Here is a 12,500-nt window from a genome sequence, read left to right on the forward strand (position 1 = left end):
AAAACATAGAACATTTTTATAGAGCAATATCCACTAAACGTGCTCAAAGCGCTTTACAAGGAGTCCTTAGCTAACAGCACACTTAAACATTTAAGACGAGACAGGACGTTAGTCTGTTAGGCTATGGTACATTGTTTCGACAGAGACAACGCTGTTAAAGGCCAAGTACTCATTTTACACCGGAGTACGGTGAGAATATGTGAGCAAAGAGCATTTTCGTCATTTCAAAGCCTGATATTGACCGAAAAATGACGTGAAAATGCATGTCCAGACCACCAAAAGAAAGCAAATCTTGAGCTGTATTCAATAACTCAACCAATGGGATAATTTGATTCCTTGAGCATTTCTAACGATACTACTCTTCAACAGTCATGACGTCACATCCTTCCTAATGACGCATGGTAACTTAGTAACACTGGCTCTAAACTATCGGAACAATGGCGGACGCCCGTATGAAATATTTCTCCGGCGAGCATAAAAGCGTATCCAGAGGGGAAAAAACAACATAAATTTGATCAGGTTTTGACTTTTACACATTCTGATCACAAGGCATATGAATAGTTCTAGCCAGCATGAAAAATAAAAAGTAATGATTTTCTTTGTTTAGAACCAAGATGGTCGCCGTTGCCGGGCGGCGTGACATCAGACTACTGAATCCAATTCATTCACTCGGCAGTTCATTAACCTTTGAATGACGTCGAAATACAAGTCCAAGCGTCAGGGTATTATATGATGACGAAGGCTACAATCTGATACATCCGGGAGATCTGACACTTCTAATTAACTCACTCAACCCAAACACCGACTATATCCGTAGTTTACCCGGGTTACTTTTACCCCATGCCTATTTATTACATTTTTATGAGGCATAGAAGCAATGCTAATATTTTTAGTTTGTACATGTCAACAGTAGTTGAATAAAACTATCTAATGTACATGCTCATTTTTAATACATTTTGTCAATTTTGAAAAGTAGCAAAGATCTCTAGGATTGAGTGAGTTAACCAGACTGAGGAGATATTGTGTCATATATTGTATTAACTTTATAGATAGAATGAAGTTGACATCACTCGTGTCTTTGTTATTGTTTTTTTTTTTTTTTTTGGCCATCCGCATTATGAGTAATTCTCACTAAACTGTATTAACCAGACTACAAACGTTTAAGGTTACGCATGGTTTTGTGTGTTGGTCCGTTATACTTCCGGATGGCAATGTTGTGAGCTTCTTAGATAGTATGCGCTTGGCTAAGAAGCTCACAACATTGCCATCCAGAAATATAACGGACCAACACACAAAACCATGATCGTTTATAATCAGGTTACTACAATTTAGTGAGAATTAATTACTCATAAACGCGGATGGTAAAAAAAACAAAACAATAACAAAGACCTGAGTGACGTCAACTTCGAACTATCTATACAAGACGTGTTTGAACGTAGGCATCGTTAACATATAGCCTTACACAAGAACCCTCTAGGACTGGTATTTTGACGTCATTTTTTAGGTTTGTGTAGCGTCTAGTGAGTTGTCGTTAGGAGAGCTCATGGAAACAAGTTATTTAATTTGTTGAACTATTGAATACAACTCACGATTTGTTTTCTTTTGTGGCCAAAGACTGGCATTTTGACGTCATTTTTTGGTCAGTGTCAGGCTATAACTTTACGATGGCTACGGTACGAGAGTAACCCCAGATTGATAGTTTTACTCACCAACAACCAGAAGGTTCGCTCCCAGAGCCGTAGGGTCAGTCATGTTGCTCCTACACGTGTATCTTCCCGCGTCCGACAAAGCCACCTGGTGCAGACGTAGGTGTGACGTCACCGATTTGTATTTATCCGGATCCGGGGTCAAGGACGAGAATTTTTGACCTCCGAGGTGAATAATTGTCATCACGTCGGAGACGGCGTCTTGGTTGTCGACTGGTTGGAACGTCCAGGTTATAGAGTAGGGTTCATCTATTGGAAATAAATAGTAATAAATAAATAGATACATTAACTCTCTCCTTACTAGCTATTTTTAGAAAGTTTCCAGAAACGTCATACTCATCCAACACGAAAGTAGATTTTTCAAACAGAATAGTAACGAGTATGTTCTATATTTTGTACACGGAAATGAGCTCTGCAACGAAGTGTGGACTTTTTATCGCTTTGACTATAACAAAATGAAATCAGAATAATAAGAAAAAAATGTTGGCTGTATGATAACAAATGGAATGATTTTTCAATCGGTGGTAAGGGGCGGGTTAATAAATGTATAAACATCAATTTTGAATATATCATCATCCCATTACTACCAGTATAAATAGAATGAAGTTGACGTCAATCAAGCCTTTGTTATTGTTTTTGCCATCCGCGTTTGTGAGTAATTCTCACTGGACTGAATTAACCAGTCTATAAATGTTCATACATAGCTTTGTGTGTTGGTCAGTAATACTTCCGGGTGGCAATGTTGTGAACTTCTGAGCCTAGTGCATACTATCTATACAGGACATTTGAATATTAAAACCGGCGTCAAGCAAGGATGTACCCTGTCCCCAACATTCTAGTTAAAAACGGACATAAATACATACATTATAAGTGTCTCTAATAAGTCGAATAATGAGTTGTAGTTGTAGTTGTTTAAAACCAATAAACATAAAGGGTTTATAAAAAATAAGATTATGTCACAACATTTCTTGATTTCTAATGATCCAATCTTATAATATTTTTTAAAAGTACGTTTTAAAGTGTTTTTTAAAAGAATATTTTGAGTCCAAAAAGCGATTGTCCTCGGGCAGCCTGTTCCAAATATGAGGCCCTGGAAATTTAAAAGATCTTTCACTATACTATGTTTTTAGCCTCACTTTGGGTTGTTTTAAATGACAGTGAAATAGATGATCGTAAATTACGCCCAGCCAGGAGAATAAAAGTTTAGATTATCTTGAAGGTAGGATGGCGCTTCGTTCCTTTCTTGAGAGATAATTTGGTGGCAAATGCATGTTATTTTATAATCAATACGCGTCACACCAGGCAGCCAATCAAGATTCATGAGTGATTGTCTGGTTTCTACAGTAGTTCAAGTGACCATATTATGGGCTGCAATGTTTTCATTCAATGCCTTGTAATACGCTTCACCAGTCATGATGTCACTTCCCTCGTAATGACGCATAGTAACTTAGTGACTGGTTCTAAACTATCGGAACAATGGCTGACGCCCTTATGATATCTTTCTCCGACGAGCATAAAAGCGTATCCAGAGGAAAAAAACTCAATAAATCTGATCATGTTTTGACTTTTATACATTCTGATCACAAGGCATATGAAAAGTTCTAGCCAGCATGAAGAATAAAAAGTAATGATTTTCTTTGTTTAGAACCAAGATGGCCGCCGTTGCCGGGCGGCGTGACATCAAACTACTGAATCCAATTTGGTGACAAATGCATGTTATTTTATAATCAATACGCGCCACAACAGGCAGCCAATCAAGATTCCAGAGTGACTGTCTGGTTTCTACAGTAGCTATAGGGACAATGCGGGCTGCAATGTTTTCATTCAATGCCTTGTAATTTAGAAATTTGTTTCACTTCAAAAAAAAAAAAATGAACAAAAAACACAGAACGTTTCGGGCTCAAAACCCTTCTTCAGCCAACAAAAAAAACAAACAAAAAAACATGAATCTAAACATTAATGTATTTATTGTTTTCATTGATTGTCTTGTTGGCTGAAGAAGGGTTTTGAACCCGAAACGTTCCGATTTTTTGTATTTTATTCTTTTTAAATTGTTTAAAGCTGTTACATTGATTTTTGTTTAATACTTCTGACGGGGTGATAGTGATACAATCAGGGCAGAAGAGTTACAGTAACTTGAGAAGAAGGAAGAAGAGCAAAAAGAGATGCACGTATTATCTGCATATGGTCATAAATATAACATCTATTTCTTACCGACGTGACGCTTGGTGACGTCATCCATGACATCACAGATAAAAATAGCTTCTCTCCCTACGATTTCCGCTCGCTCAATGGGTCCTTCCAGCACAGTTTTACCTGAAGAAAGCAATAGTATTCAAGATTAATAATAAGATTGTTTGTTTGTTTTTAAGGGTTTTACAGCACTTGCAACACATTAAGGTCAAATCAGCGCCAGTAAAAAGGAAGAAAATGGGATAGTACAAAGTTCTAGAATTACAATTAAAGCACCCAAGAAAAAGTAAGACAAGGAGGAATTGGTTCAAATAGGAAACATATGTAGATTTCAAGAGCACACTATCAAAGTGTTTAGTTTGAGATCACCTAAAAGTCTCATCCAGATACTAGGAATACTCATGTATAATATGTAAAAAAACATAATACAGTGTATAACAGAGAAATGATTTACAAGACAAAAATATATCATCTCCCAAAACTTGAATGTTTCCCTCCCAGCGAGGGTATCCGGCCAGGGCCAAAACACAACCAAGTAATTTCTTTCCAAGACAAAGACAGACAGCATGTTGGAAAGAAAATATAGGGGGATATAAGTCACGGTAAGTACCTCCCTGCCCACTATGGGAGGTTAGGAACCCTACCCAGTAGGAATGTGCGGCTATGTGGTCTAGTCGTATGACACTCGCTTTCGGATCGGAAGGTCCTGTGTTCGGGCCTCGCTCGGCGCATAGTTAGTTGAGTCCTTGCAAAAGACCCTTTATTCACATTCTCTCACCGTACTGACCGTTAACAGCGTTGTCTCTGTCCGAAAAAAAATTGGAATTTTGTTGCTGTTGACCAGGGACGCTTTGTAAAGCGCTTTGCGCACATTTAGTGGATATTGCTCTATAAAAAAGCTCAAGTTATTTGGGTTTATTTTTGTGTGTGTTGTTTTTCAAAGCTCCAGAGTGTTTAAATCCTATCATTGATAGTCGTAGATTTTTAAGGTAGATTTTTAAGGTGAGTATCATGTGGATCTCAAGGATGTTGAAGATAATGATAATGGTGATATGAATACATGACAATGATTATATTCCTGTTTCAATCCGAAGCCTCTCCGTTTTCGCTTTTACATTAGTATTATCATGGTAACTGGAATGATGATGATGATGATGATAATGATGATGATGATGATGATGATAAAGATGATGACGATGATGACGATGATGACTATGATGATGATGATGATGATGATGATGACTATGATGACGATGATGCTGATGATGACGACAATGATGATAATGATAATCACGATAATAATAACGATAATGACGATAATAGATACAGCCATAAAGAAACCAATTAATTTTCATCTTAATCTTAATAAAAAAAACCGCACGTGTATCCATTGATTGCTGTCTATCCACTACTATCCCCTCTACCCCCCCCCCCACTCCTCCTCCGCCCCCTCCTCTTCCTCCTCTCCTCCCCCCCCCCCCCCGATCCATTCCCATTATTCCATCCACCCCCAAAGTCTATCTTTATCACGTTTTAAGAAAGCCCAGACTCCGTACAATCCACAGACAACTAGCCAAATATCATGATATGCACAAGTCCATTTTATACAGTAAACACTTGTGTCGTTACATTTTATCTTTAACTGTGATCTTGTGGTATGACACTCGTTTTCGGATCAATCAGACGGTCCTGGGTTCGACCCTCGCATAGTAGAGTCCTTGGGAAAAGGCTCTTAACTCATATTCTCTCACCGTTCTCACATGTAAAATGAGAACCTGGCCATTAATAGCGCTGTCCCTCCCCCACTCCTCCTCCTCCTCCCCCCATCCATTCCCATTATCCCATCCACCCACAAGCCTATCTATATCTATTTTCATCACGTTTTAAGACATCCCAGACTCCTTATGTTCCACAGACAACTAGCCAAATAGCATAATATTATGCACAAGTCCATTTTATACAGTAAATACTTTTTTCTTTACATAATTTTGTATTTTTCCCCCTGAAACGTGGTTTTGTGGTATGACGCTTGCTTTCGGGTAGGAAGGTCCTGGGTTCGATTCTCGCATAGTTGAGTCATTGGGAAAAGGGGAAAAGGCTCTTTACACACATTTGTAAACTGCTATAGTTCTTTGAACTTTGGTGATTTTCCTTATAAACAAATTTGCGAAAAGCACGTATCTTAAAAAAATTGGCCAGAAAATTCCTCCTTCAGATATGAATAAATTAAAATGACCCTCGTTTTTGCGAAAATCTCTTGCACCTGGGACTTCTTTTAAGTGTTCTGAAAAAATAAATAACGATAAGTATTGAATTGTAAGCTTCAATTTATTAGACGAAGACAGATACTGTAGAACGAAAAGTGTTTTATTCATCGCGTTTTGTAGATAAAGGGGAAACCCGAAATATTCACAGTATCTGTCTTCGTCTAATAAAAATTGAAGCTTACATTTCAATACTTATCGTTATTTTTTCCTTCGAACTGGATCTAGCAGCGATATTTTCTTTATGTGTTCCGTGACGTCCCAGGTTTGAGAGATTTCAGGAAGACGATGGCTTATTTTAATAGATTGATGCTTGAAGTTCGAGATTTCTGGCACAAAACAAAACAAAAAACCAACAACAACAACAAATAACCAAAAAAAAATCAAAAAAATAAACACAAAAGAAAACAAACAAAAAAACACGCCCAACCCCCCCCCCCCCCCAAAAAAAAAAAAAAAACAACAAAAAAACCAAAAAAAAAAAAACACACACACATAAAAAAAAAACAAAAAAAACACAGGCTTTTCAGGAGTACCTACTGCTATAGCACTATTCCCACAGACACATCAATTACATCTTCCAACCATCCAACCATCCAACCATCCATCCACCCATCCACCCATCCATCCACCCATCCATCCAACCATCCATCCACCCATCCATCCACCCATTCATCCATTCATCCATCCATCCACCCATTCATCCATTCATCCATCCATTTCTACAATCCCAAAGGGACGTTCCAGCAAACACCCCGTGAGCTCAGAACGGAAGTAAGAGTCGATAACTTTAGTCAGTCTCAGTCATTTTGAGCTATAGATAGTATGCGCTTGGCTAAGAAGCTTATAACATTGCCATCCGGAAGTATAACGGACCAACACACAAAACGGTGTGTATCCATGAACGTTTATAGTCGGGTTAATACAGTTCAGTGAGCATTACTCGTAAACGCGGATGGCAAAAAACAATAACAAAGACATGAGTGACGTCATCTGCATACTATCTATAGATAGAATGCGCTTGGCCAAGGAGTTCACAACATTGCCATCCGGAAGTATAACGGACCAACACACAGACTCTGTGTAACCGTGAACTTTTATAGTCTGGTTAATACAGTTTAGTGAGAACAACTCACAAACGCGGATAGCAAAAACAATAACAAAGGCCTGAGTGACGTCATCTTCGAACTATCTATAACTATATCTAGGTCAGACCGTTCCAACTGTCTGGAAATATATCGGGGTTTTTTCTAGACACAATCATCACGTCACGTGAGAAGCTTCCACCCGATAATCCATCTATTTGCGGCTATGCCGTATGTGCCGCTATGAGCTCAATTGTTCGTGTTCTTTAAATTTTATTAAGTACAAAAGAACTTTGAATAAGAAAAATGTTGGTTGAATCGTAACGAATGTGATGATTTTCCTGGAGTTGGTAAAGAGAGGGTTAATGATTGTTATTTATTTCCCCGACAAAAAGCTTTGTTTTTATCTGGCTGACAAGTTTGAGTGTTGGACATCAATTATGTATGAGTACCTTGGCGTTTCCAATCCATTTGGTCCCATTTGTTACTTTCACGCATTGGAATCAACTGTTTATGTGTGTGTTTGTGTTTGTGTGTGTGTGTTTTGTTTGCGTGTGTGTGTGTGTGTGTGTCGGTGTGTGTGTTGATGTGTGTGTTCGTGTATGTGTGTTTATGCGTTGCCATCGTTAAGTTATAGCCTGACACCGAAATCCAAAAAGACTGGCATTTTGACATCATTATTTGGTTTTCGCACCGCCTAGTGAGTTGTCGTTAGTAGAGCTCATGGAAACAAGTGGTCCCATTGGTTGAATTATTGAATACAACTCACGATTTGTTTTCTTTTGTGGCCAAAGACTGGCATTTTGACGTCATTTTTTGGTCAGTATCAGGCTATAGATAGTATGCAGATGACGTCACTCAGGCCTTTGTTATCGTTTTTGCCATCCGCGTTTGTGAGTTGTTCTCACTAAACTGTATTAACCAGACTATAAAAGTTCATGGTTACACAGAGTTGTGTGTTGGTCCGTTATACTTCCGGATGGCAATGTTGTGAACTCCTTGGCCAAGCGCATTCTATCCATAAACTTTACGAAGGCCACGGTCAGTGTCAGGCTATAGATAGTATGCGCTTGGCTAAGAAGCTCATAACATTGCCATCCGGAAGTACAACGGACCAACACACAAAACTGTGTGTATCCATGAACGTTTATTGTCAGGTTAATACAGTTCAGTGAGCATTACTCATAAACGCGGATGGCAAAAAACAATAGCAAATACCTGAGTGACGTCATCTTCAAACTATCTATAGATAGTTCGAAGATGACGTCACCAAGGCCTTTGTTATTGTTTTTGCCATCCGCGTTTGTGACTTGTTCTCACCAAACTGTATTAACCTGACTATAAACATTCATGGTTACACAGAGTTTGTGTGTTGGTCCGTTATACTTCCGGATGGCAATGTTGTGAACTCCTTGGCCAATCGCATTCTATCTATAAGTTAACGATGGCTACCGTTTATGTTGATGTGTGTGTCCGTGTGTGTGTGTGTGTGTGTGTGTGTGTGTTGATGTGTGTGTGCCCGTTCCTGGTTGTGAGTAAAATTCTTACACAGAATTTAGTTTGACATTTTAAGTGGTTTCATCGAAGAGTTTCACACGCTGAAAAAAACCCACTAGCTCGGGACAAAGGGGGAAAATGTACATTATGAGGTTTGCTGGGTTTATTTTCCGCTGTTTTCTTGTTTAAAATCATTTCCTCACCTATTTTACTGTGTTTGATTGTTTTGTTTTGTTGGGAGGGGGGGGGGGGGGGGGGGGGGGGGGGGGGGGGGGGGGATTGGACTGTTGGTTACCATTAAAATCACCTACATAGCAAGTTTCATTGAAATTGAATAGACACTTTTTGAGAAAAGTTGTTCCCAAAATCTAAAGTTTTCGGGACGGGGTACCCCTAAAATGCCACCTCATACACACCGATAGTGGAAATTATTCCATAAAGTCTTTAGAAATATGCTTGGACACACCTAATACTGCAGAAAAAGCACTGAAAACTTAATTTTTGATAAAAATTAATTAAAATTGTCCTTGTTGTGACACTACCCCCTTAATATTTGAATTTTTTTTTCTTGTGTGTGTGTGTGTGGGGGGGGGATTTAAAATATGATAATTAATTTTTATATTATATTATTATTAGTTAGTATGATAGTTAAGTATAGTAGTATGTATATAGTAGTGTGTAGTAGTAGTAGTATGTAGAGTAGTGTATGTAGTAGTTAGTTAGTTAGTAGTAGTAGTAGTAGTAGTAGTAGTAGTAGTAGTAGTATAGTAGTAGTAGTAGTAGTAGTTAGTAGTATAGTAGTAGTATATATTATAGTAGTAGTAGTAGTGTAGTAGTAGTAAGTAGTAGTAGTAGTAGTAGTAGTAGTAGTAGTAGTAGTAGTATAGTAGTAGTAGTATGTTAGTAGTAGTAGTAGTAGTAGTAGTTAGTAAGTGAGTAGTAGTAGTAGTAGTAGTAGTAGTAGTAGTAGTAGTAGTAGTAGTAGAGTCAGTAGTAGTAGTAGTAGTAGTAGTAGTAGTAGTAGGTAAGTAGTGTGTAGTAGTAGTAGTAAGTAGTAGTAGTAGTAGTAGTAGTAGTAGTATAGTAGTAGTAGTAATGTAGTGTAGTAAGTAGTAGTAGTTAGTAGTAGTAGTAGTTAGTAGTAGTAGTAGTAGTATAGTAGTGTAGTAGTAGTCGTAGTAGTGTAGTAGTAGTAGTATGCAGTAGTAGTATTAGTAGTAGTAGTAGTAGTAGTAGTAGTAGTAGTAGTAGTAGTAGTAGTAGTAGTAGTAGTAGTAGTAGTAGTAGTAGTAGTATAATTATTATTATTCTTGTTGTTATTATTTTTACCATTACTATATGTGAAAAGGCCGGGGTTGTTGTTTGTCTCTTTTCCATTTGGGGTGAGACACACCAATGACCCTCCCCCCTCCCACCCCCCCCCCTACCCCCTCCCCCAGATATGTGTCACATGACATGCAAGTGATTGTGTTTGACATTCGTGATTAATTGCCTTGACACAGGACCTAAATAGGTTACCTTCATTAAATATATCACTGTGATCGCCAATGTGTGCTAATCTTAGAACATTTTCTTAAATATACAAAGATACACAGAAGAAAACACGTTAGCACAGAGAGAGAGAGAGAGAGAGAGAGAGAGAGAGAGAGGGAGAGAAAGGGAGAGAGAGAATGAGAGGGAGAGAGAGAGAGAGAGAGAGAGGGGGAGAGAGTGAGAGAGAGCGAGAGAGAGAGGAGAGAGCTAGAGAGAAAGATAGAGAGAGAGGAGAGAGAGATAGATAGAGAGAGAGAGGGAGAAAGAGATAGAAAGAGAGAGAGAGAGGGAGAGAGAGAGAGAGAGAGAGAGAGAGAGAGGGAGAGAGAGAGAGAGAGAGAGAGACGGGCATAAGTACGCATAATATTATAATTTTGGTCATATGTATTCCGATTTTTGCAATTATTATATAATGTAAATGTTGCTGCTCGAAGCTCGAAGAAATAAATAATAAAATGAAATTGAATGTAAGCTCGTTTCAATTTAATAACAAAAACAGATCAAATGAACGTTTCGGTTTCCCCTTTATCAACAAAACAGGATGAATGAAACACTGCATTGGAATGATATATACTACCATATTATATCATTCATCTGCAGTGTTTCATTCATCCTGTTTTGTTGATAAAGGGGAAACCCAAAACGTTCATTTGATCTGTTTTTGTAATTAAACTGAAGCTTACATGCAATTAATATACCCTTTTTGGCTTTGGGGAAATCCCGATTTTTGCGATTAGTGACCTAAACACCAATGGTTGGTGATTTAAAAAAACAAAACAAATAGAGGCATCCCTATTTGATACCCATCGTCTCAAAACGGTTTTATGTCGGAACGAATCAGATGCTTAAAAGCCGAATTAAATGTTAAACTGGTCAGGAATATAAATGGTTGGAACTAGCACCCTAGAATATGATATCTTTTCTCCTCAATAAAACATACAAACTCACCACAAGTCTGATATTTCTGGCTATAAATTCAATTTTCAACATCTTAACCAACCCGACTTAATACCGTTTTGAGGCGAAGGGTCACATAATTTATTATACTTTGAAGGGAATTTACTTTTGCTTTTTTCTACCTCTGACGATTATGAGACGATTCGGGATCAGGAAATTAAAAAAAAAAAATAAAAATAAAGAAGAATATTGTCAATTTATATCTGAACCGATACGATACCATACCTCAAAGCAATTAGTAATCGATTCTAAATCCCCCGGCCTTTAAACAGATTACTTTGGGATTTCTAATTATCTTGTGGTGACCGTTTTCTGAAGAAACGCGTATATAACATTTTGGACAGAAAATACGTCCTTTAAACACCAAATCGTTTAAAACGACCCTCATCTTGCCAAAAATCTCTTTGACCTATATAATAACTTCAAGGACGTTTTCAAGGAAGTCCTGGGTTTGAGGAGTCTTTGACAAGATGGAGGTCATATTAATCAATCAATATAATTTAAAGGACGAGTTTTATGTCCAAAAGTTTTAATACGTGTTTTGTTTTGTTTTGTTTTTTTTCTCCAGATTACGCCTCTGTGATAGCAAAGTCTCTCAAATTTATCGGCAAGACAAAATGGCGCGAGTGACGCAATCTATTCCCGTTTAAAAGGGCTTCGGGAATTGGCGATGTCAATTAAGACGGATCACAAATTGGTCCCGGCGGGCAGGCATTTGTTTCGTGGAATTGGGAATAAAATGGAAGTAATGGATCGATTTAATTTGCGGGTAAATGAATTTGAGAATGAGGAGGGGGTGGGTGGGAGGGTCGAGGGGGGGGGGGAGGGAGGCGGATTTAATATGAAATGAAAGTGAGGTTTAATACGAGGAAGAAAGGTCGTTGATATAGGGAAGATGGATTTTTAAAAAACGAGCTTTTATATAGCGCAATATCCACTAAACGTGCTCAAAGCGCTTTACGAGGGGTCCCTGACCAACAGCAACGCGTAACATGTAGAACGAGACATGACGCCTATAAGGCGATATTACAATTTTTTCCGGACAGAGACAACGCTGTTAACGGCCAGGTACTCATTTTACACCTGAGTACGGTGAGAGAATGTGAGTAAAGAGCCTCGTCCAAGGACTCAACTATGGACCTTCCGATCCGAAAGCGAGGGTCACACTACAAGGCCACATGGATAAACATTATAGATGTATGCAGATGACGTCACTCAGGCCTTTGTTATTGTTTTTGCCATCCGCGTTTGTGAGTTGTTCTCAC

General features: G+C 38.3%; 1 protein-coding gene across 4 annotated transcripts in view; it reads right to left on the bottom strand.

Moving 5' to 3' along the window:
• The window catches only part of LOC144959708 (mast/stem cell growth factor receptor kita-like), a 118,763-nt gene that overhangs the window by 30,076 nt on the left and 76,187 nt on the right, over positions 1 to 12,500 (bottom strand). For all 4 annotated transcript variants that reach the window (XM_078892388.1, XM_078892385.1, XM_078892389.1 and 1 more), the window contains exons 2-3: positions 3,921 to 4,022; positions 1,710 to 1,955 (exon numbers count right to left, since the gene is read on the bottom strand). In XM_078892388.1, coding sequence (XP_078748514.1) covers positions 1,710 to 1,955; positions 3,921 to 4,022 — 348 coding nt within the window. The remainder of the gene's footprint in view (positions 1 to 1,709; positions 1,956 to 3,920; positions 4,023 to 12,500) is intronic.

Source organism: Berghia stephanieae, chromosome 14 (assembly GCF_034508935.2).
Source record: "Berghia stephanieae isolate SIO BIC M18660-M18661 chromosome 14, UCSD_Bste_1.3, whole genome shotgun sequence".
NCBI classification, from domain to species: Eukaryota; Metazoa; Mollusca; class Gastropoda; order Nudibranchia; family Aeolidiidae; genus Berghia; species Berghia stephanieae.